Below are 25,804 nucleotides of genomic sequence, written 5' to 3'. Positions count from 1 at the left end.
CAGTCTTCCCTCTGGGTTCACACCCAGCTCACCCTCTTTGCAGAGCTGCCTTCCCCCCTGTGCATGCAGAGAGCACTCGGAGGTCCAGCTCTGTGTCTTGGTTTCAGGGAGGCTCCTAGGACCACGTAGCACCATGGCTCTTGCTGCCACTACCTTTACTCTTTCCCCTATGTAACAAAGTGAGTAATAAAATAAAACACATACTTGCAAGCAAATAGCTTTAGGGAAAGGTCACCACAGCAGCAGGGAGCTATACCTGTAGCTTAACAGGCAAGTGCAAGTGTTCAGTCTTATCCTTTATTCCCTGTAGACTTATTCTTTATTTGCTGAAAGGATGTGAGGTGAGCACTGTGTGTCTTGATCAAAGAAATCTGTGAAGGAAAGAAAAGTAAGCATGTTGGCTTGTCCCTGAAGGTATGGGCACTGATCTGCTGCAAACTGCTCTGTTGCAAATAATGTGGACCCCTTCAAAGCTATGCTCAATTCTTGTCAGCACAGCAGGAGCAGAACCTACAGTGCTGCTGCACAGAGCACTGCTGCTGAAGAGAGCAGGGCTTTTCACTCTCATATATATATATATACACACACACGTATATATAATCTTTCTAACAATTCTACTGCAAGCCTTACTCCCTGGCACTTACGAAATGCAAGGGGGTTGCTGGTGCTAGCTGGGATGAGGAGCAGGCTGACAAGGTGTCCCTGGATGTGGCCTTGAAGTGATTTTGTGCAGGATAGGAGTATGCTTGAAGTATCCTCTTCAAATTCTTCTGTGTAATGATCCCAGGGTGTGGATAACTAATGAGCTAAGAGCTTTATCATGTGCTTCCACCTAAACATCTGTTTCAGATCCTCTGTAATGAGGTGGGTTCGTGTGTAAACCCTCTCCAACCTGCAGGTGTCCTGAGGCTTGAGAGCAGAGGCTTCCTCTTTCATCTACTGTGGTGATGTCCTGTGGTTCTCCTGATCCTTCTTGGCAATTAGTTGATCAGTCACTGCCTGATTCTGCCACTGGATCCTGGTGCCTGAGAAGCTTTGGACATTCTTGCAACATGTGTTTACAGTGTCCCTTCCTCAGGGCCTAAGCTGCACACCTCCTTGTATTTCCTGGGATACTGAAGGGGATATCAACATTGCAGAAGACAGCTCTAGGGAAGCAGTGAAATACAAGGGGAGAAATACAGAAGAAACATCAATTTAGGGATTGGCAGCAGAAGGTAGAGGCAGGTACAGAAAAGAGGGGTTTTGAAGTAGTAAAGGGGTAGATGAGGAAGGACAAAAGAGATGCAACCATTTGAGGGCTGTTGGTTGTCAGCAAATGTGAAAGGATGTGTACCGCTTGTCTCCTTCCATAATGTAAGAAGTACTTCAGGGTGTTGTAGGAGCTCCCAGTAGTTCAGAGCCACCCTTTTGGTGTGGTTTAAAGGGTGGTGTCCACTTTGGTCTTGATCTTTAAGTCCCTGCCTGGTGCTGGAGCACGCAAGGTGTGCATCTGCAGCAGGATGTCTGGCTGGACTTTATCCAGAAGGTTATTTTGCACACCGGAACTGCTCTGACCCTATGGATGGTGGGGACAGATGGAGGTTCTGCTTTGAGATGGCACTGCTGCTCTGAACCGACAACCAACCTGCTTGTTGGCACTCCGGTCGCTGAGCTGGGGAGGCTCTCACGAGGGCTGGGTCATCCTTTGCGGCTCCCTTGGGGACTGGGGGGAGCCTGTGGGTGTTCTGCAAAAACCAAGTGAGGGAGGTTTAGTTGTTGCAGTCAAAGGGGGTTCTGATTGTCCTTGTTGATGACAATTTAGATAGATGATTAGAGGTGTTGCAAAAGGCATGGCTTTAACACAAGGTACCTTTCAATGGTTCGTCTCCCTCTGTAAAGGAAGTCATCTAAAGAAAAGTGCAGTGCAAAAGATGTATGTTTCTTCGATACTTTGCTCTCCAAAGTGCTTAAAATGTCCATTGTTACTGCTTTCATTTCTTTCTTTCTTCTGCACCTCTAAAAATTGAATAAGCAGCAGACAAAAAAAAATTCAGACCCAGTATTTGGTAAAGAGAGGTTACAAGCCACTGAATACAATCTTCTAGGTAGATCTGACATTATTTTTCTTAAAATAAGCTTCAGGAAGTTTTTCTGCAGTGCTGCATTGTGTTGTATTTCGATTTTATAAATTGGCTGTACCAGTCTTGTAAGGAGTGATTTTTATTCCCCCCACATACGTGCCTAGACTGGTGAAAATACTTTCACAAATCAATGTCTTGTACAAACCTTTGCTTCGTAAGATTTGCAAAAATTTTCTTTTTCTCTCTTTAATGGCTTCTGGCAAAGCTAAATCTTTGTTTTAAATACAGTAGCTGTTATTACTAGCATGCTTTTAAAGAGTGATTCAGTAAAACAGTGCAGTGCATTAGTAAGTCTAATTAAACCATGCTTGTTTTCCCCAAATTGTTGATTTCTGAATATGCAATTTGTGTCAACTTTAATCAGCTGAGTAAGACTGGTCTCCGGAGGGTGATTGCTTTAGTGTTCGTAATCACTGTACTGTAGTTCATTAAGAAGCTATGATGGAATTCCCCTGGGAACAATTTATAAAAGATTATCTGTTTGCTCTGAAGTAACCTTGGGGACAAACGTCAAGGAGTCAGTAACAAAAGTAAGGGATTTTAGATGAGTGCTCCTGCATGCTTGGCAATTCACAACTCTCTTGGTCTGGGAGAGGAACAGAGTATAATTGTTCCTGTTTTCTTCCTTCGAGTATATTTGAGCACAGAAGAAATCGTTTTCCAGCCTTCCTCCTTTTTTTTGTGTTTGCTAACTGGAGCAGTTCATGCCATTTAAATTACCCAAAGCCCTCTAAGTAAGCCACTGTTGTTGTGTTTGGGTGGGAGGCATGAGCTGGGATTGCAGGCATATGAGAATTGAGATGGCCTTTGTGGTTGATTAAAGAAAGCTGATGTTCTCTTCATTGCCTTATTCCAGGTGGAAACCGTGTTTTACCTGCTAGAGGAATTTTGTGTGAACTTGCAGCAGGGTTATATGCAAGATGAGAGGGGTGCAGGACAGGGAGAGGAAATGTAAAAGAACATTTTATTTGGGAGAAGACTGTTTAGGAGGGAAGCGAGGTTTTTTAGTAAGCTAAGAAATGCCTACCATCTCTGGCATGAAAACATACTTTTATTTTTTTTTTAACCCCTTGGACCAGCCATAAGTTTTGTGCAGTCTGTTCCATTGTAGCAACTGCAAACAAGTATGTTAGTCCATGGGGAGAAATCAGAGGTGTTTGAGGAGGCAGAAAGAAAAGTCCAGCAGGGCCTGGGGAAGATGGGGCTGGGTGGGATGAAGGACCCTTCATTTTCTAGGCTGCAGTGAAGAGAGAAAGAAGCTGGGCTTGTTTGTAAGAGGCGATGGAAGAAGGTGGATGGAAGTGGAAACCCGCCCCGAGCTGGTGCACAGGCAGACAGGACAGCAGAGAGCTGCCTCAGGCGACAGCCCTGCAGAGGCCTGACTTGCAGCATGCTGAGGTTTTGGGTGTAACTTCAAGCCCTTTTCCAAACGGTAATGTACTAAGCTTGGCACTTGTTTCCGGAGTTAGTGCTTCAGTTAAAAAAAAAAAAAAAAAAAAAAGGAAAAATCGCATCAGACATCTGCTTGTATGAATGACTGCTGTTCCTTTCACTGATCTGAATGGGTTAAATTGTTTGTACGAGCTTTAATTTAATCACAGTCTATTAGATCAGAAAGGCTCCTTGGATCTCTAAAGAAATTTCTTTGATTGGAAGTTCATTAGTTGCTTTTGTTTGGCTTGTTCTCTGCTTAAATTAATGTATTAGATATACTTTGCCTGTTAAAGGAAAAATCTTAATTTACAATTTACGTGTTTACTCTCTATTCAAAAGAAGTGCTGTGTGGTTGTATTTCCAAACATCGACGGGCATAGATAAAACACTTGTCTGCTACATGGTTTCACTGGCATCGCTTTTGAGAAGTGGTTGTGAGAACTGCCACTTGGGAAGGTTTGGTGACTAACTGAATTTGGACCTCCTACAAATGTAATGCTTTGAGACTCTCTAGCCTCAGGAGAGGCTATTTCAAAAGCTGTATTTAATATTTTGATTCACTGCTCTTGAACTTTAAACATTGGTGTAGTGGCAGATTTTTTTTTTCCTCATTGGTATGCCATAAATAAATCTGTGGACAGGGGTTTAATGTTACTTTTCACTCAAATGCAACACAAAAATACTCAAGAATGAGAAGGGGTGATTATAAAGGGTTATTTATAACAGTCTGTTGATCTTCTGACTTGCTTGTCTTGACTTCCCTGTGCTTGAGCTCAAAATAGTAGACAGTGCCAAGGAGCAGAGAGTGTTTCCTTCATTATCCCCACTTCCACTATGGATTTAACCGGGTACTGCTCCTTAGTTCAAGTATGATACTTGAGTCTTCTGAACTAACATAGTAGAGGGGAATTAAATCCATTTGCTTACCTGAGAGACCTGTGGTTGGCTCAGGAAGGTGTCTAACCTTGTGGGTGATGTCTCTGCTGATGCAAAGCCTCTGGGAGACCGGAGGATGGGGAGAGGGCCTGCGTGGGCACAGCTGGGGCAGAAATCAGATAAAGCAGTCTGGGGAATTCTGCAGCCTGTTCTGCAGGGCCCATCCTGAGCAGACTGTACTGCTTCGGTACAAAAAGTGCAAAAGGTGGTCGGTTTTGCTCTGAGGTTATCCCTCAGTAGTGGGTGTACTTGTACTCTGTAACTTTGATGTCAAGCATTGAAAGTAGCTGAAAAGAAGCTTTGTAAAGGAAACAGCCTTATCGGGTATTCGCCATGTCCAACAGGCAGATCCTTATGTCTGATTCTCCTTTTGCAAGTAGATTCTCTCGTTGAAGTGGAGCAGCATAAAGGTGTGCGTTATTAACCTTTTAAGGTGGCATCTGTCCTGCTCCTGCATCTGAAGATAACTTTTAAAAATTCTTGCACACAGAATTAACTTTCTGTTTTCAGAGTATTTAAGCCCAGAAACTAAGTAAATGTTTGAAGCAAAAGGTGATGCTTTATTTCATTAAAAGAAAACAGAACTTTTTGAACTGTTAAATCTGACAGGTTCTTCAGGGGCTTGCAAATTCTTTTAGTTCATCAGGAAAATGTGAAGCAAGCGTTCAGGCGAGCGCTTATCTGCATGCAGCAAGCAACTCCGCTGAAGTCAATAATGTAAAGTGATTATTTTTGCAATGCAACAGTGTCAAGTTTTTCAAATATGAAATACTTGCTTCACCCTTGATCATCTGTTCCATCCCAGTTCCTTTTCTCGATATCCTAGATTGAAATCCAGGCTAGCCTCAAACTCATTACAAAAAGTGTTGCCCTCTAGTAGTAATTTAGCATTATTTTTTATGGAGCCATGCAAGGGTATAAAATGAATCCAGCAAATCATAAAACTTGAATAGGTGGAAACATCAGAAACAATATTAAGAATTTCACACATAAGTTATTCAGTAATAATAATAATCCTTTTATGCTTTTTGGTGTCTAGAACGACTGTGAAAATGTACAGCACTCTGAAAACTCACAGCCTTACAGAGGTTTATGCTGGGGTTTTGGAGGGATTTTTTTTTTTTTTTTTGATTGAACTCGGTGCAAAGCCAGCCTGAATGAGTCAAGTGTCCCAGAGACTTAAACCCAGGGTTCAGCAAATGAGAATTTGGGGGCAATTTAGGTAAACTTCAAAAGCGTGTGTTTATGGAATGGGAAAATAATTTGATATAATTTACATTTCTGTTTTGAGAGGCAACATTTATTTGTGTAAGATATGGCTCCTCGCTGTGTGTATTGGAGCAGAAGCCGCTTTGTCTGGAGTTTGTTTGAATTTGCAAGTGTCCTGGTGGGGAGGCTCTGGGAAGCTGGGGGCTTCAGCACTGTTAAACGTGAAGAGAAGGTGAGCTCTGTGGGATTTCAGAATCAGCGTGACTGTGTTGCTCTTCCATTTGTTTCTTTTTAGCCATGCTGTTAAATGGTTGAACAGTTGTGAACAGTTTGCAACCCTGTGAACGCTGTTTTGGCATTCAGGCAGGATTTAGAAATGGACAGCGTGAGCTCCTCATACTTCTTTAGGATGTTTTCTAATACTCAGTATTGTAAATTCTGCATCATGTTCTCCAGCCACAGTCTGCTGTCACGTGGCGTTGATGGAAGATGACCCTTACAAAGTTAATTTATTCCTGCTTCTTCAAGTGGAAGAAAGTAAATTACCGTGCTTTAGTAAGGTCCCATTATCAAAGGTTGTGGGAAACACACAGTGGGTTAAAATCAGACGCAAGAAATTCTTAACACCCCGAAGACATTCAGTCTGCCTCCCTGAAGGACAATGCAGCCTTTGAGGGCAGCAGTGGAAGGGGCTCCTGACCTTCAGGGCTCAGAGCATCTGCTGGGGCAGGGTGGCTGGCTGGAGACAGAGGCACAGCTCAGCCGTCCCTGGTTACACACCCTGCACCCGTGCCAGGGCAGCGTATGTAGGGACACTGGCACAGAACAGACCCTGGGAGTGGTGATGCTGTGACAGCCTGTCCTGTGCTGCACACCATCTCATGCTGGAATGCAAGAGAGTGAAGCGGAAGCTGAGATCTTCATGCCTGTTCCTGCTCTCCGGGCTCTTCACACCACTGAAATCCTCCTTTAGTCAGTGACTTTAGCTTATTTTTTCTCTAGCACCACTGCACTGTACAAATAGTTTATCCCTGGGGTTGCTTAATACAGGTTTCCCTACTACCACGTTTTGCTAACCTCTGCTATTCCCGGTTTCTGTGTCAGTAGCTGTAGTTGAACAAGCACGGAACTTAAGGGTAAAACATTGACTTTCATCTGCTATTTGAAAGAGTCCATTTTCTCATACTTGCCAAGGAGCTGACAGCATGGTTGTTTGGGAGTGGGGATGACTGCTCAGCACTGTAGTCTTAAAATGTTTGGGTAACTGTAATTCTTAGGTGTCTCAGTTGTGTCCTTTTTTGCAGTTCATGTGTCTGTGCTGCCACTGGAGGTGATGAGTACACTTGAAAGAACTGCCGTCTTTGCCACACCTGATGATTTCAGAAGCTCCATTAGGAGAAGATGCTGAAACTGAAAACTCTGTCTGACAGTATCTGCTTTGCTGGACAGATACATGTTATTAAAAGCAGATAAACTGCGTAGGTTGTTCATGCAAGATCAAAGGAAAATTGGATCGTGAGAGGCTGTTGTCCGGATAATGCTGACATCATGCCTTTTTCATTAGGGCATAATTGGATAGCGTTCTTAAGGGATATGGATTTCTGTGGTGCACTACCCTCAGCAGAGGACCTGCAACAGGAAACAAACTGAAATACGCTTGCTTGTTGAAGTTCTTTGCTGTGGATAGAAGTTTTTACTTTGAGGCTTTATTGTTAGTGTGAAAGGTACATTTCAGCCATGAAACAATTAATGTGCAGTGTTTGTCCCGCTGCTGGAACTCAGGCAGTGTGGTTTTCATGGGTAGGCAGTCAAGTGCTAGCAGGCTTAAGTGTCTGGTAGGTGTGAGCTCCAGCGCCCAGACTTCAGTGGGATTTTGCAGTAGGGTAGCTTAGTTACGTTGCCACTAAAGAAAATAATCTTTCCTCTAGATAGAAAAACTTAGCCACTGAGTTGGTGGTAGATGATCCTTTTAGTTCTGTCTCTGTAATGTTTGGGTCTTGTGCATTTTCTTAGTCTTTGAAGGTTGTAAATGGAGGGTGTGGACTCTGAGGTCAGTGCTAGTGGAACCCTTTTGGAGATGCCTGCCCCAAAATAAGCTGTGTTTGATGACACCATTTGGAGGCAGATTCCCCTGAAGCTTCCTGTGGCAGGAATTGCAAACCCTCTCTATTCACCTGTGGTTAAATAGGTACTTAACAACAGTAAAATGATTTGAGACATATGCTCATATAAGAATGGTATTTCTCCATATTCATGCTACACCTAAATCTCTTTTCTCTGATACTTTGACACAGTTTGAAATATTTGTCTGACACCATTTTATTTTTTTAATTTTAAGAATGGATTGCTGAATTAAGCTTTATACCCATCCTGTGAAGTAAGCAGTGCAGCCAGTTGGTGGCATATGCTAAGGTATTATTACTCCTCTTGAGCAGAGAAGCAACAGGTATAAGGATTCTATACGCACAGAAGGATCTGAACTTGGATTAGAATATGCAGTATTTGTTTTTTTGACTTCTAAATATCAACCATCCATGAAATGGGAGAGCTTTTTCAATATTTTGACTTAAATTAGTAAACATTACCCTTAATCTAGATTTGATTTCCAGTAATTTCATGGATTAATAGAAAAATAAAATACGTGAACATGTTCAGAACACCTGAAATGCATGCCTAACTGATTGTGCTTTTCCTTTGCAGGATGTCGTGTGGGGGTTAAACTCTTTATTTACTGTAAGTAAATGAATATTTTGCGTATCCACTTTCCTTTTTTCCTGCCTGGTTTGATTTCACCATCACCTAATGTTGCCTCTTAAACTGAAGGTCATTATTTCCTTTGGCTTCAGTGGGTGTTGTACAAGTATGAAACCAGTTTGTGCTTTTGTTTGTGTAACTGCAAAACTCATACAGATGGTCTGAAATGCCAGCTTTTTTGTACATTGTTTTTACTGTTGGTTACAAATCGATTAGGGGATATTTTGCTAACAAGTGACTTGGGATCTTCCACACAATATGAAATTCCTTCTGCTGGTTTACAGGAAATAGCAATTCATATTGCTCTGAGAAGGAATTGTGTTGGTGGTGTTTTTTAAAAATTACGTTCAGGAGTTAATGACTGCCCTCAGATTCATGCTTGTTTTGAACACTTATATTGCTGTTCAAGGACTGCAGAATTTGCATAAACCCCATCTTGTCACAGAAATGATATGATTTTGTTCAGGGATCCCATTTATGCCTCCTAATTACAGGAGCAACTTCAAAATGGAGGAGAGGGCAGGAAGCTGCATGAGGCAGGCAGGGTGCAACAGCTGCTTTTGCCCTAAAAGCAGAGAGAGGCTAAGTTTTTACTGTACAAAAGCTGCCTTTTTTAGGGAGTCCAGGGTTATGGTCCCCTTTCACAGCCGTTGCTGCTGGGTAGGAAGGTCAGGAGAAAGCAGAGAAAGGCACTAACTTGGTTGCCGCATTTGCCATCAACTCTGGAGAGAACTACCCCAGCTACTCCAGGGTGGCTGTGAGAAGCTTTGGACGAGGAGCATCGCTGTGGGCTTTGCTAGCCCCAGCCTGTTTTTGGAGAGAGGAATTCCTTCTGCCACTACCTGTGGGAGGAGGACCTGAGCAGTGACTGTGCCCCCAGCACTGTCACGAGGATCGCAGTGCATTTCTAAAACCTCTAGCATAGAGCAAGCCAGCGACTGGCTACAATCTAAGCTTTCCTGGCATCCAAAGGCTTGATTTGTTTCGACAACTTCTTTGGTAAATTGATTTAGAAGATTGGAGAGCATTTGCCTCTTCAACAAAGAGTAATTGCATTTCACAGTTAGTCTCCCACTGCATGCTAAGTAACTGGAAGAAAGCGAAATCCACTGGAGGTACATAGAAGTGCCTTCAGAGGCAGAACTGCACGTAAAAATAATCCATTGGTTAAACAGCTGCAAAGAGCGATGGTCATGCATCGGAGGCCACGGGAATTTGTCATGGCTGGTAAGAGCCATGCTTCCCAGCTTGCCTCTTGGATTTCCCTCACACCCAGCTGCTTATGAATAATTAGACTTTGAAAAGCTGGCACGGGATCGTACTGGCCTTGCAGATTTTTTTTTCTTGAAGAAAATAAGTGAAATTGAGGTGGGGTGATGTCCTGGTTTGAATTAAATAGGAGGTTTGCTGCTTGAAAATGAGTCAGAGTGACATGAACCTTTCACCCTTGTGAAATGATGACATTTCACTGCTGTTACAGGCTAACCTTAAACTGGGGAAATGATCTGGGCTGCAGGCAGAATATGGGGATTGTGAGTCAATGTTAATTTTTTATGATGATTCCCCTTTTATCAGCATCTTCGTTTCCTTTGGTTTTAACCCTAGACCCTTTGTCCTTCCGAAGTTAACATTTATTGAGATTAAACTGACAGACTTGAGATTTGACTATTTCTGCTCCCTGCCCCCACATGCCCTTAGCTCTTGGGATCTTTGCACTCCCTTTCCTATAGGCCCTGTTTTTCCCATTGCACTAAAACTTTCTTGTCTGTCAGGCTCCATTAGGTTATGTAGTTTCTTCACAGAGGAAATGAAATTTCTTTGCTATGGAGATGCAATCATCAAACTCATTTGCATTTACCTTTGGCAGGGATACCTCTCAAGGTAGTGAGAAAATGGTACTACACTTGCTGGACTTGTTTGCTTTGTTTCATTATCTTGTTCATTAGGGCTTTGGATTCCTTGTACGATGCAGTGAGTGGTAACCCTATGATGTTCTCTGTTTCCTTTCCAGGATCTTTTGAATTTTGACGATCCTTTGAATATTGAGGCTGCAGAACATCATTTGCGTGACAAGGTGAGTCAGCGGTTTATTTGAAGCATGTTGTTCCTAAACAAATACACATACTGTACTCAGCGATTCTCAGTCAGTCCTTTTAAAGCATCCGAGCTGGTACTTCAGGCAGTTGAGTGACTCATTGTATCAGCACCCAGTTATTCAAACAAAATGTGCTTTATCTGGGAAAGTAAACTTGACACAGTAGTGTTATTCATCACATGCTAGAATTGTTGACCACAGTGTAGTTGTATCCCCCAAATACATGATCTTTTCCTTCTTGTTTCTGAGATTTTCCCTGAAGTTGTCCATGTTCTATGCAGCAAATGATAGCGAATTGGTTTGGCGCAGTTGCGTGAGTAGCCTTTACCCTAAAACGCCTGCAAAAATATCTCGTCCTTCTCTGTCTCTTTCAAAATGCAACTTTATTCTTCACAGCTCTTACATGTTGCATTCTTTTATTAAGCCAGAAGAAATATGGGCACATTTGAAAGCCAGAAGTGAAAACTTCATTCATTTATTTACTGATTCTGGTTGTTCTGTGTGTGTTGTGGACTGGGTGGAGCAAAACATGGTACTGATTATGGCACTGAACATGAGACACGTCTCAACTGAGATTGGGCACGGAGGTGGAGGTGGACAAAGTACTAACTTCTCCATTGCATGGATCTCTAAAGTTGCATCACGTTACATTATATTGATGCATACCTCAAGCATATAAAGTTACACTTGATATGTTCAAGATCTCTTGTTTTAATTAAACCTCTTCCGATAGTTTTGTTGAAGTTAACCTTAAAGATTCAAGAAGACTTCCAAGTAAATGTTGATTTGAAGAGTTCATTGAAAATGCAGTCAGGTTATCTCATTTTTTCAAGAGGAACTATCAGGATTCCAAGTTCATCTTTTCAGCTATTTTTTGTTTAATGAGATCTTGTAGTTATTCTGGTATCTATCAGTGTTTGCAGGGCTGGGATGAAACCATAAGCCTAAGTTGGGAAAAAATTAGTAGAAGCGTACTCTGGAAGAAGGTTGGTTTTTTTTATGGTCTTACCTCATTTTGGCAAAGAGTTCCAGGAAGCATTCCAAGCTATAAAACACCAAAAGTACTCACAGAGGGGATACAGCCCGACAAACAAAACCAGTGTAGTGAAGGTAGCGGGCGGAATAATTTTCTTTGTTTGCATTGTCAGACTGAACTATTCTTTAATATCTTGCCAGCTAAATTTGTAGCTCTTTGGGAGTAGTGAGGCTACACACTTATTGCTGAGTGTCGAATTTGCACTTGGTTTCTTCTAACTGCCGGTGGAAAAGTGGTTTGTCTGGTGTCTGGGTAGATTTGTGGGTTTTTTAAGGAATGATACTCCCGTAGTACTGGCAGAGTCTTCTGTGAGCTGTGCCCGGGCTGTGGTAGGTGAGTCTTACCAGTGCCGTGAGTAAATTGTTGGACCTCCGACTAGCCACACAGTAATGTCCTCTTCCCTAAGAGTGACAAAATGCTAAGAAATCACTATCCTGCATGTCCCAACCTGATTCAGAAAGTGGAAATCCTTGGAATCCAGAGAAAGGAAGAAAGTTACCTGCTTTTAAAAAAAACACAACTTCCTCAAATATGGAGATGTGGGTGCTCAAAATATGTACTGCTACACTAATAGCACGGAAGGTTTTTCAGGTAACAGCAGCTGTGGAAGAAATGAAAGGGCAATTGAGTGTTGTTTTTTACAGTATTCTAAACTGAAAATATTTTTTGTGCAAACATTTTTATTTAGGAAACTCTTAAGTAGTCTCCTCACAGGTATCTGTAAAATTCATATTCTGACATGTTAACTTTTTTTGGAACTTATCTGAATTTAGTTTAGGTATTTCATTGATAATGACAGGCACCACTGAGTTTTTAACAGGTAGTGCTGGATTTTCCATAGTATGTCCTACAGCAACATCAAGACAAAACCAGTAATGCCTGTCTAGAAAGAATAAATTATGCAAGGGAGAGAAATGGCTGCTTTTACAATTAGCCTCAGAGGATGCAATTGCAGTGTGAGTTAGGAGTTAGTTTTTGTCTCTCTGGCATAGATGTCATGTAGCGTATAAGCACTTTGTTGTGAAGTGAAACTGCTGTGGTCCTGTCCTGTCTCTTAAGAAAATACTTGCAATGCATGATATGATTAATATGGGAATGTTAACAAATTTTCCCTGAGACATTTTTACGTGTGTAATACAATTATACAAATAGTGTATATGTAACATATATGCCCGCACACACAATCTATATACAAACAGATGTCCAAATATATATACAAACAGTTCTGTATACGAACATCTGTGTCTAACAGATACTGGAAGAGAATGCCTTTGGTCATTTGACAGTGTGGGAGTATGTGGCTTGTAACAGCCAAAATAAACATACCTCAAGCTGTCTTCTGTGGTTCTCCTGGAGGAGATGACTCGGTATTTCACTGATGTCATTTCAGATTTGAAATCCTGGGATCCCTTTGCTCACATTCCAGGCTAAGTGTGGCTGCCCGAAAGGTTAACAGCTAATCTGAAGCCTGCCTCTGGTTATTGAGTATGTGAAACTGGAGTTTGTTCAGTTCCGTAGGCTGGTATTAAGTCATAAAAAATTACTTGCTGCCTTGCAGATGCTGGAAGAAGTCACGTCATAGATATTAAATCCTTATTACTGATTCTTGGAAAACAGTTGTACTGTGAATGTTAGTATTACAGATCAGGCTGGAAGGCACAGTTGTTATCTCTTCCTGCATAAAGGACCTCTTAATTTTTGCGTGAAATCCATGGCTTATACCTGAGCACGTAGTTGTAGTCTTTGGGAAAGCAGCCTTGTTCTAAGATGGAAAAATGATGCAAAATTCAGAGCTCGAGCTGTTCAATTAATTGCTTTAAACTGTCTTATCCCAGCTAGTGCACCTTCAGCTTCCACTGGAGGCCTCAGGGGCCTCCTTCAGCTTGAGGAAGGAGCTGTCAGTTACTGAATTTCTTCCCTTCCAGCTTCTTTAAGCCAGTGATCGTTAAGTCACTCTTTTTAAAGTATGTACAATTGTTTATGCAGCTTGAGTAATTCTACAGTTCTTCCCTACACACTTTGCAAGATGTCAGTAACTTTTTGGAAGGTTGTACAACAATAGTGTCATCAACATCCATTTTCACAAATGCTAGATAAAGAGATTATCTCAATATTCAGGCTTGCTAGCCCTCTACTTATGTATCCAAAACCTGCCTGAATCAGCTACAGAAGTGATCTGGAGACCTGTGTGGTAATTGGTTGGTTTTATCAAAAGACCTTTTCAGTGGCAGGATGCAGTCTGCCACCTTTTGTGACTTTTAATTAAATTTTGCAGAAATAAGACCCCTGTATTTGTCTGCATTAAATAGTACTGTTCAAATGATTTCATCATCATTGCAATCAATTTTGTAAGGCTTCAGTTTTGCTAATTGCGCATTTATCTTATTAATGTCATCGAGTGATGTTGGATGCTCCAGAGCTTAGTTACCCTCGTGGTAATCTTTTTCCACATAGCAGTCAGACATCTCCTCTTTCAGCTTATGAGCTCAATCTCATGTTCTCTTGTCATGCACCTCCGAGAAGGCTCTGTCCTCTTAGTAACCTGCTCATCGCTATTGGGGGTGCTGCTTTTAGGTCCCCCCCAAAGCCTTCTCCTCTCTACCAGCAAGCCCTGTTTCCTCAGCCTCTCCTTGTCTCAAGGCATTCCTGGCAGAGCTGTCCCCAGCTTGACATCTGGGACTGTTGCTGTGCAGGGGCTGAGCATGTCCCAGCAGCAGGGTTTCACATGTGGCTTTTCTGAGCTTCCTGAGGTTGCTGTCAGCCCTTCCTCCAGCCCACGCACGTCCCTCTGGAGGGTGGATTTGCCCTCCAGCATGTTGACTGCATCCTCTTTAGTGACTGTATTTCTGGTGCCAATTTCCACAGTCAGCCAGTTTTTAAACTCAAACCTTCTTGCAAGCTTGTTGACTGTGGCTTTCAGCATTTAATAAAGCATTCAGATAAAGTTGTAGTTCCCCTTCACTCTTTTTTTTTTTTCCCCTTGCCTTCTTTTAACTCATAATTGTTTCCAGCTTAGGGAAAGTTTGCATTTTTCATTTTTGGAGTGTTACTTTTTGGAACATTCCTGGTGCCCACATTGCACTGCAGTTAGGTCACGATCACTGGAAGATAAGCAACCATCCTCTCTTGGTTTAAAGCTCAATAAATCAGAATAAAAAGATGATTGATGTGTCTATATAAACTAAGTAAGGTGTTTCCCAACATTCAGTCTTCACACTGATACAATCTCATCGGTTTGGTGGTAGGAGTTTTCTTGTTGAATTTAAAGAACCGCTTACTGGCTAATTAGCTGGGACCGCTTTGGATGTAGCAGAGAAGACAGTCTGTCAGTAATTATGTGGATGACCAGAGCCGTTAATTGTCAATTGAATCGATTCCATGGATTCCTAAACAATGAGCAAGTGTTTAAGTCTTAGTGACTACTCATTTAAAAATGATGCACTAAAAATTGTAGGACTTGCTGTTTTGTACAGTGAACAATTAGAGCTCTATTGATCTGCTTTCTGTGGCAGCCAGGTAGGCTGAATACTGAAAGAATAGGCATATACCCGGGTAGTACAACACCAAATCGCCTTAGTAGTTCAGGACTTGTGCATTCCTTAGCCAAAGGTTCTATGGGTGCTCTGTCTGCTATTTGTTAGCTGAAATCTAGAAAATACTTTCCATGTGTACTTCTGTCATGGTTGCTTTGAGATACTACCTCAGGACATTGCAATTTGCTGTGTTCCTCCAAAGCTCTTATATTTCCTAGTAGTGGTTGCCTTTGCCAAAAAACCCCAACATTTCAAAGCCATACGCGCAGTACACAAGAAAATTCACTATGCTATTCGTGTAGCTTAATGTAGAAACATTTTTTCAAATATTCCTTAGCTTGCTTCCTCACATAGGCCTGCCATATCAAGAATGCTAATGCTGTGTCCTATTTTATTTGTATTTGCCTGTTGTATTTGGTGCTATTTAAAAGACTAAAGCAATTTCTGTCATCCTGCAGATTAGCAAACACTCATTTACTTGTTTATCCATGTGGTCTTGAGTTATTTTAATAGGAGAAAGCTGAGTAACATCACCCTGTGTTATTTTCCTGTGTGATCTTTCCATCTTCTCAGTGAAACTCATCTGTCTGTATTCAGTGCAACTGAACTGTGTTCAGTTTTGGGCCCCTCAGTACACGAAGGACATCCAACTGCTGGAGTGTGTCCAGAGAAGGGCAACGAAGCTGGTAGAGGGACTGGAACACAAGTCTTATGAGGAACGGCTGAGGGAACTGGGGTGTTTTAGCCTGGAGAAGAGAAGGCTGAGGGGAGACCTTATCGCTCTCTACAACTACCTGAAAGGAGGTTGTAGTGAGGTGAGTGTTGGTCTCTCCTCCCAAGTAACTAGCAAAAGGACAAGAGGAAATGGTCTCAGGTTGCGTCAGGGGAGATTTACACTGGATATTAGGAAAAATTTCTTCACTGAAAGGGTGCTCAGGCATTGGAACAGGCTGCCCAGAGAGGTGGTAGAGTCACCAGCCCTGGAGGTGTTCAAAAAACGTGTAGATGTGGCACTTTGGGACATGGTTTAGTAGACATGGTGGTGTTGGGTTGATGGTTGGACCTGATCTTTAAGGTCTTTTCCAACCTTAAAGATTCTATGATTTTTCTCTTTTCCTTTTTTCTCTCCTTCTCCTTCTCCTTTTTTCTCCCCTTCTCCTCCTTCTTCACAAGAAAATACATTACTGCTTGGCTTTTACTGTGGTTTTTGGTTTGGGGTTTTTTTTCTTTTTATTCAAAGCTTCTCTTGGTAATAAAGAAAATAAGGTTTTTATTTCAGGATGGCTTCTGTGGAGATGGGTTTATAATGTTCATGGTGTTACGACATCTGAAGCTGCCTCTTAAGGTTTCCCCTTAGGATTTTAATTGCCTTACATAGCCTCAGTTCCTTAGGAAACTAGCCTTAAAAGTCTCTCCTCTCACTTGCTGGCAGTCTTTGGAGGTTGTTCTAATGAGTCTTCTGGGATGAACATTTTCCTTGAATTACTTGAGGACTGTCGTCTTGTCTTTACAAGTGAGAGCACTAATCTAATGCCATTAGAAATTCCATCGATAATTAGGAACAGTTGCTGACTAGATATTTCATTGAAGAGCTTTTATAACCTTTTACAATTGTCTGCAGGTTTTTTGAGTCCTTAAATAGCAAACAGTTTAGAATTCTTATAGAATAGTCTTAATTTTTCAAACCCTACCTTGGGCAACTGGGCAAGAACCAGCATCACCTGACAAAATGCCAGTGCCTGGGCCACATTCTGGAGAGGATGTTAATTATCTTCTGAAAGCAGGTCAGTCATTGAAAGAGAAGGCTGTCAGCAAGAGGTCTACCTCTAAGTAACAGCCATAAGTAAGAAACAAATACAGATAGGTCTGTAGAGAATCTTTAGGCATCCCTTTGGAAATAGAGCAAGTTGAATTTCCCCCACAGCTGTCCCTCTGCATCAAAAACTGTCGTTGCCCAGGATAGCCTCTTTAGTTCTGGAGCCACCAAGAACCAGCAACAGCTTCAAATTGTAAAACTTCTTCACCAAGAGTGATTCCATCCTTGCTGGGTTTTTTGCTTGTGGGTTTGGGGTGGTTTTTTTACATCAGAAACAGAAATCTGGCTTGTGAAGCACGTTCTCAAAGTGGAAAGGGGTTACTGTTCTGTCTGACTTCAGGTTTTATCAAATGCTATAAACCAATCTGCCACATGGACTGGGAGCCCTGTGCTTTCCTTTCCAAGCTACCCTGCGGGGTGCTAAAGACAGAAGCTGGCAGATTTGGGATCTTTCAACTCTGCTGAGGTTTAGAGTAATTTTGTCCTCAGACCGATAATGCCTTCAGACAGTTAAAAACTCCCAGAGCTAGCTGCCTGCGTATCATTTCAGATTTGATCCTTCTAAAGACTCTTCCAAAATAATGTCATGGCCAGCTGTACTTTTATTCTCCTGGCTTTTTATTTCTGTGCTTATACATAATAAGGGCGTAATTACATTTAGATTTAAGACTACCTTGAAAATCCATTTTTCTGTGTAGCTGAAGAAAAGCATTTGAAACTAAAGAGCGTCTTCAAATTTGGATTCTTCTTGATCTCTTGTCATTGATCACTTTGAAGTTAGTTTTCTTCTATTAATGGTAATTCCATATATCAGAAGATTAGTCTGTTTGAAATGTTATTTGATGCATCTGAATGAAAAGCAAGATATAAAACGCTAGCATGTCGCAGGTCTGTTGGATCCTCTAAGCAGACAAACAGTAACACAAAATAAAATTAAAGCTTGAAGGTTTGGGAACAAGATATTTGTTATCTGTATTTCTTCCTCAGGTCTTCTGCTTTAAAGTAATTTATTTAACTGATCTTACAGAAACTTCTCTTTCTCTGTCATACCTGCTCTTTTTTTGGTTACCATTTTTATATCAGAGGCATTTGAGTACTTAGTTCCTGCAACGATTCTTCCAGGTCTTTTCCCTTGCCACTTCTCCAGAACCATCCCAAACTTCACAGAAACAGAACGAGCGGCTGGCAGTGGCTACCAGCCAGCGCAGGCTCCTTTACACATCAGTGTCTTCAATGCGGATCAACACCTCTGCTTATTGAAACATCTGAACAACGTGCACTATTGCGCTTCAGTTGAGACACTAGCTAACATCTGTGTTGGAAATGAATGAAGCATCTGCAGGAGGATTTTAATAAATAACTTTTTTTTTTTTACTTACCTCCAAGCTGCTTAGACTCTGCTTTTTTGGCTTTTTATCTTTGGCTTTATGTAAAACTCAAGGACAGAGTTTTACAAGGTTTAGTTCTTTGAGACTTAGGCTGCAGACCCCAAGAGCAGAGGTACCGTGACCATTGCAGGGAATGCATCATTTAGTGTGTTAACTTCTCTTGCTTGAAGTGTTTGGGTCGGTTCACCTCTTCGTAAATGGAGACTGAATGAGCTGCAAGAACATTTCTTCCAGCTTTGAGTTAATTGGGTTTGTGTGGCTGGCAGCAGAAGCTTTTCTGTGGGTGTTCTTCACTGAGTTTTCTGCTTGCTCGATTTAATAGTTCGTAGTTAAATATCTTGAAGTAAATCTGTCTGGGAATTAGAAATACTACGCATTGATCTATAATGACTGTTGGCGAATTTGGGTGCAAAACAGTTTGTTTGGATAGTACTCGCCAAAGTTGTCCAAGATTCTGTAAAAGGCATTTCAATATAAAACATTTATACTACATAAATTATTATAGATAAAATTTCATGGTCCACAGATGCTGCATCTTGTCACTGTACATTTCAGAGGAGATACTATTTGTGGTAAAAAGCACTAGGAATGCTCTAAACAAGCACTTTATTTTCCAGATAATTATGAAATATGTGAAATAGCTGTGTTCATTTGATGGGTAGTGTTCCTTGAAGAAACTGAAAACAGTTGAAATTATTTTATTTTGCAAAGTAGTCAAAAGCATATGGGTAGGTCAGAAGTCAAATACCAGCTCTGTATTACTCAAGTTTATATCCTGTTTCTGTCTGAATGCTTTTTTCTTTATTGGATTGAATCTGGGCAATGCACTCCAAAGGTTTTTACTGGCAAACTGTTTTTTCTAATGCCTTCCCCAAGGAACTTTTAAAAAATAGTGTTAATTTAATTCATTAATGCATTATTTTTAGCCCAATTCTCTTTGTCAAACTCGTTGTCCTTGGCAACAGTTTCCCATCACAGCTATATACTTTGTTAAACTTTCCCAGTTTCCCAAACATCCCTATGAAATTTTGTATTCAAACAGTGCTAATGATATTTGGAGAATTCTGATCGTTACTATTTTCATTTTCTTAAGCTCAGATGGCTAAAGCTTAGTGATGGCTCAAGACAACTAGAAAATTAGCCTTAGAACAGAGAGATTGTTTTGAAAACATTTACTTGACGTTGATTTCAGGTGGTCTTTAAAAAAATGTATTTTATTATTATTAATGTGTTTGAGCTGGTGCTAGAGGAGCAACCATGCATGCGGTCGGTTGTGCTACGTGCTCCTAAAGGATGCGGAGGAGTTTCTCAACTGCACCCTGCCTCTTTAGCTGCAGGAGGATGCGGTGGGGAGGAGTGATGGAGCACGCAAGAGTGACTTGCATTGTCTTGTTACACAAACTTTTGCTTTGCTTGTTTCTGAAGGTAGCACGCTGGAGTCTGACTGGTTTTTCTTTGCACCATTTCCCTGAGGCTTTAAGTCACAGGGAGCAGGGGAGATGCTCTTCTGAGTCAAAGCTTCCCCAGTGCTGGCAGCACTCCAACTGGAAGAGTTGCCACCGGGAAGCAGTAGCTCTACTAGACATCAGGGCTCTTCTTTCTTTGTTGTGAGAGGCTCTTCAATCCCTTCTAACAGATTTTACTGAAGAGGCTTCTCGCTAAATTATCTTTTACGTTTCATTGTAATAACCTTGACAGCTTTGTTGGGTGGAAATACTTTTGATTAAAGCGGAAATTTTTGAGTTGTAGCTCAGCTAAAGAGGTAGTCGTGTTTCCTGGTAGGTCTCCTGTTTTGTGTTGTGCTTGCTGCTTTTTCACTAAGTAATTCCTGCATAGGCAGTCCAAGTGAAGCCCATTAGGTGTTGTGGAAACATCTGGCTAGGTACTCATGTTTAGAAGAAAGCATTTACAAAGACCTTATGTCCAATCTCGGAATCGTCACCACAGCACGCGTGTTTGCAAGTGGAGGGCTCTGAGTTCACGGAGTCCACAATTATTGCCTCCTTTAGTACTGTGCAGGTGTTTTCCTACTTATGGGACATAAGTGAGGATTTAAAAGGTCAGTATGGTTTTGTGATCCTCCTTCCCCCCAGGTTTCCAAGCTTACCTGTGCAGGTCAGAATACATTAGAGTCCATCTTCTAAGATACGTCTGTCTTGTCTTTTGCTTAGTTGAATACCAGGCTCTGTCCTGTAGTCTCTCACTGAAAACATCCAACAGATGCTTTGAAATGTTACTAAATTATTTTTAAAGGGTTAAAAAATGGGCACATTCTTGTATCAATTTCAAAGTTTGGTCCCTAAATCCCGGCCAATAACATAATGGTATAACAAACTCAAAGCTGAAAATGGTTTAATGATAAACCCCTGCTTTCATCTGTCAAGCTAAACCGAATGGAGAATGTAGATGATCAAAGCATTATTTGGCAGCCTTTTCAGAATATTGAGAGAGCATCTTTATCAATTATTGGCAGAGGAGAAGGATGAGATTGGAGTTTGACACCTACTTGTGTTTTCCAACCTACCACTAAGTCATACTGTGCATCTAAATGTGCAAAGTGCTGGATGCCCTCAGTTTCTCCTTCAATTAAAAAAGAGTTGAGACTATTCAGAGTTTTTCAGGATAGGTCTTCACTTTTGCATTGATCTTGTAGCAACTGTTCCACAAAATACCGTTTGCAAGCTGTCCTGCCTCTGTTTCGGCACGGCACGTGAAAACGTATTAACTATTCCTGCAAGACCCAGGGGTGTAATGAAGTGCGAATACAGATTACCTGCCGCTCATTCCTGTCTCCTGTATGCGAGAACAAAGGCTGATGGCAGTATGGAGAGGGATTGCAAGCTGTTAGTGACGTGCTGGGTTAACGTACCCTAATGTAATCTTGCATAAATGAATGGAGATAAAAACAAAATGTAACTTTGCTGTTACTGGAAGGATGTAATATAATATCCAGCTCCAAGGTGATGTAGGTAGTCTGGTATTTTGCTAATTGTGCAGAGAGTTATGAGATCTGGCATGTCACGTTACTGGCCTGTTTCCTGCTGCGTGCTTGTCAGTAACGTCAAATTCATAACTGACAGCTCTGTGCTGCTTGCTTGAATTTCTGCCTTCATCCGATTTATTTTGTAATTTATCGAGACAGAGTAGCTTCCTGCTCTAAAAAAAACTCGAGGAACAACGGATGCACCTGTCATGCAGAAGCAACGCTGGAGAATTTTGGTATGAACACATCAAAAAATGGAGTCAAGAAACATCTTCCACCTTGTGTAGAGTACCTGGTGGTGCTGGCTGTTTCTGGACTAATGGCAGTGATTCCTTACTTGCACTCTTCCACATCCGCACCCAGAGCCTCTGCCAGCGCTTTTGGGTACGGTGGCTGGTGGCTCACTTGACACAGCATGAAGGGATAACGTCTGACAGCATCTTGCTTCTTGGGTTCTTAGCTATGAAACCAAGTTTGCATACGTGTCAGTCAAGGGAGGATAGGAGGCTGAATATTTGTCAAAATAGTCTGAAATTTCATTTGATGACCTGTCGAACGTGGCATAAGGAAATGGTAGGTCAGCAATAAATGATTTTTTTTCTGGAATCTCTTTCCAGCACCAGGCTGGTCCTGACCTAAATATTACTTTGTTTAGCCTCACGTTCATTTTGGCAAAGTAAATGGAGAGAAGTGGATTAGTTACAGCTGCCAAATGAAGTGTTGTCAGGGAGTGGGTCTTTTCTGTGGATTCCAGCCCTGTGTTGGCAGACTTAGGAGGAAACTATCTGAAAACTTCAGCTTGTCATCGTGTACTGACTACCTTGTCAGTAGTGTGAATATTCAGTAACAAAATCTATAAAGCCAGAATTTTTTTTTCTGGTGTCTAAAAAGAGCTTTATCTCAATGGTAAAACGTTTACCGCGTAACTTGCAAATTTCTTTCCATGTAATATATTTTATTACTCAGCAGAACCTACAAATAAGTTAGTACTTTGAGCCCGTGGCCTTCTGAGTATATGGATTAACCATAGCTGCCACTCGTATTCGGTTATGTGGCCAGCCCTGTGTGTTGGAGTCAGCAGTTGACAGCAATTTCAGCAGATTTTGTACTTGGTTTTAGCGCTGGAAAAAAAAATCAGACTTCCTATGAGTCTCATAGGAACAATTCAACAGCTGTGTCTATCCAGAGCCCTTTAATCAAGGATCCCACTGGATTTTCTCATCTGAGGATATCATGAGGATACTGGTTATTACATGACGACTTCTCTGATTAGGTAGTACTCTCCACTATGTCAGCTTATGGTCAGGCACTCTAATTTTGTGGTTAGATTACAGATACTTATCCTGGAGGATTGGGCAATTGCTTTTACTGTGTTTTATTTGGCTGCGACAACAGAACCAACTTCTAACGGTGCTGCTGGCCAGAAGAACCTGATGGAGTTCATACTCGCCATCAGTGAAATCTATAGGGACAGGATACCTAACAACTGCTGTCGCTGTAGGTGGCTGGATTTCTTGCGTTACCGCAGCGAAGCACTGATTTAACACTGCTGGGGTATTAGCATATCGCTCAACTAAAAATAAGTCCCTTATAACTTCCAAAGTACGTACGGTGCTGGTTGTAGAAAACAGCTGCTTTCGATTCTTTAGTATCATTGAGCGTATGAACCCGTGAGCTGGAATCCCTCTTGAAAAATAAATAGGAGTTACATTTAATAGGAGGAAGAGGTTGTAAACGAGGTTTGGACATATTTTGAATATTCTGTTTATTTCCTATTGTCTGAAAATACAGACAGACATCTGCGTAAAGCTTAAATAGGTAGATAACCCTGAAAGACTTAACAGACAATGACAAAGATGATCCTTTGGTTTAAGACTCTTATTCGCTTCATCAGGAATGAAAATTAATGTGTCAGCACTGCAAATTTGGGTTTTTTCTCTGCACTGGCTGCAGTCAAACCAAGCTTTTCACCTTGTCTTGATTTTTTTATGATTAGTAGTAATTATAAGCAATTGCATTTTGATATCTTTATTATTAAACTGAAGAAATAGATTTAAAGAAAAATAGGGTGGGTTTTTTTTTTTACTTTCAGTATCATGAAGCTGATTAATGTTGGTGTACAGTAGAATTTGTAGATATGTTTGACACTTGTGTGAATAGAATAGGATCTGATGTCTACAAATTCAGTTTGATCATCCAGCATTGCAATTCTGAGCGTAGTTTCTTATAGAAGGGACTTAAAGTTATACAAATTGCTAGCGTCCTGAAGCAGAGGAGGCCACATTATCATGGTAAGGGAACATAGTTACCTCCTCTCACTGCCTAGGTAGCCGGGGGCCATAGGTGCTCGGGCATTTTCAGTTCGCTCTAAATCACTGTGAAATCTGAGATCTAATGCCTAGATCTTATTTGGGACATTTCATCAGTGGAAACAAAGCACGCTGATGGAGAGCTCGTCACGTTTTTGCTCCTTTGCAGGTGGGAATGTAGTGATATAGAGAGGGAAATTATTCACCCTGGGTAGGACAATAAAGCATGGGAGTCTGGGCATTCATTCGGACCCTCTTCATCCTGGATTAATACCCTGGCATTTAAATTGCATTCTGTTTCTTATCTTTTCCTTAATTTTGACTTGAACGTGTCTCAGTCTTGCTGTCATGTTCCTACGCAGACAACCTTTCTCATCTATTTTCTCTCTCCTCTGGCAAGTTCAGTTTTGAAGGAGTAAAGAGAGACCGCTTTGCTGTGCTGCTGTTCTTACTTGTAGGTGCCAAAGGTTCCTGTTATAAAGAAAAGCTAAAATGCACAAAGGAAGAAGCAACCAATTTTGTAATCTAAGCTTGGCCTTCTACTTTTTTTATTCTGCCTGCAAAATAAATCCCTTTTCTGGTTTTCAGAACTGAGGTTGGACTGTGGTTTAAATCAGCACTGCACTGCCCCGACTGCAATCACAGCTGAGACTCTTGTCCTAGGGGTTTTCTTTCTTATGTCTTAGAAACTTCAACCCTACAATCAGCCTGTGTTTGCGACAAACAGAGTAGAGAGGGTTTGGCAAGGAAATCAGTCTTAAGTTTGAGTCCCTAACAGTAAGTAACTCTCCTGTCTGAATTGGTTCAGATAGCCATTCTCCCTTGAGGAGCCCCAATTTGGGACTGTGTAATGCTGACAGAAGGAGGCTTCACCTGGGTTTTTGAAACTGTTCTCCTTGTGCTGCTGAGAGGAGAGTTGCTCTTAATGGCTTGGCAGTGGCTCCATACCACTCACTCATCCTTATGATGAGTGGTTACTCATCCATGATATAATTACTATATTCTACAGGCAGTCCCAGCTATCATTTCTTGGCTGACAGGAAATTTTCTCTTGTGTGTGACTAAAGTCTGTGGTCATCTTTTTAAAAATAAAAATAAAGGCTGCCGTCAGGAGGATAATTTCCTGAACAAGGCAGTATGGTACAGATAGCCACCAAAATAGATGGAAAGGAAAAGAAAGTTCTTTGCCTTGATCATTAGAAGCAATCACTTCAACATAATTAATATAAATTATTGTAAGTGGGGAGAGATACAGAACTGATTTTTTGATTAAAATTTCCTAGGCTGTTAAACTGTAATGGGGTAGGGGAAGGAGGGGAATCCATCCATATATTATAAGCGAAACAATCTGGTCTCAAACATATTGGAATATGAGATAATAGTAATTAGGTGTAGAACAAAAAAGTTTCTGTGGAGCTGAGAGTAAGGGAATTACTGAGTTGACAAGCCCGACACTTTCCTCCTCTGTTCTCAAGACTAAAAATTATACTTTTAACAAAATGTTCTGATGTTTGGTGCATCCCTCTGGTATGGATAGATGCGTCAACCTCAGTGCCACTACCGTGTTTGAAGGATTTCTGTTCTGAATCCTTTCACTTCTCTGATAAAAGTTGGATTTTGTTTTTGGAGGCTGTCAGTCTAATATTCTTGTAACAGCAGCAGAATAATTTGAAGAAATATAAAATTATGGATAATGATGTAATTGAGTAAGGATAGACTGGAAAACTTTGCTAGGCAGTTGGCAGGTTACATGAAAATAAGCTTGTGTTTTTTATGTAGCTGCAAGTTAAAGGCTTTGATAGAAACATTTGTCTTTCTTGCTTATGCCCAGCATAACCAAGTCAACAGTGATTCTGAATTCTATTAGAAAGGCTGTTTGTTCTGTAACCGTAGGTTTTCCAGCACTTCATCCTTGAGACATTTTCAGAAGGCATTTCACAGGATCAGAGTCGCTGAGGTTGGCAGGGACCTCTGAAGATAGTCTAGTCCAGCCCCTGTGCTCTTGGTAGAGTCATCTGTAGCAGCTTGCCCAGGACTGTGTCCAGTCAGACTTTGAGTATCTCCAAGGACAGAGACTCCACAACTTCTCTGGGCAACCTGTTCCTGTGTTCCACCACCCTTACAGTAAAAGAACTTTTTCTAATGTTTAAAAGAAATTTCCTGCATTTCAGTTTGTTCCCAATACCTC

The 25,804-nt window shown here is 41.3% G+C and overlaps 1 protein-coding gene across 1 annotated transcript in view; it reads left to right on the top strand.

The window, feature by feature from the left end:
• Positions 1-25,804, top strand: part of UBE2F (ubiquitin conjugating enzyme E2 F (putative)) — an 84,867-nt gene that overhangs the window by 44,414 nt on the left and 14,649 nt on the right. Inside the window, exons 8-9 of the mRNA XM_075755998.1 lie at positions 8,403-8,435; positions 10,468-10,530. Of these exons, the coding sequence (XP_075612113.1) occupies positions 8,403-8,435; positions 10,468-10,530 (96 nt within the window). The remainder of the gene's footprint in view (positions 1-8,402; positions 8,436-10,467; positions 10,531-25,804) is intronic.

The sequence above is a fragment of the Balearica regulorum genome, chromosome 6, assembly GCF_011004875.1.
Source record: "Balearica regulorum gibbericeps isolate bBalReg1 chromosome 6, bBalReg1.pri, whole genome shotgun sequence".
Classification (NCBI taxonomy): domain Eukaryota; kingdom Metazoa; phylum Chordata; class Aves; order Gruiformes; family Gruidae; genus Balearica; species Balearica regulorum.
The sequence above is the reverse complement of the archived record's forward strand: the minus strand, read 5'-3'. Positions and strand labels throughout refer to the sequence as shown.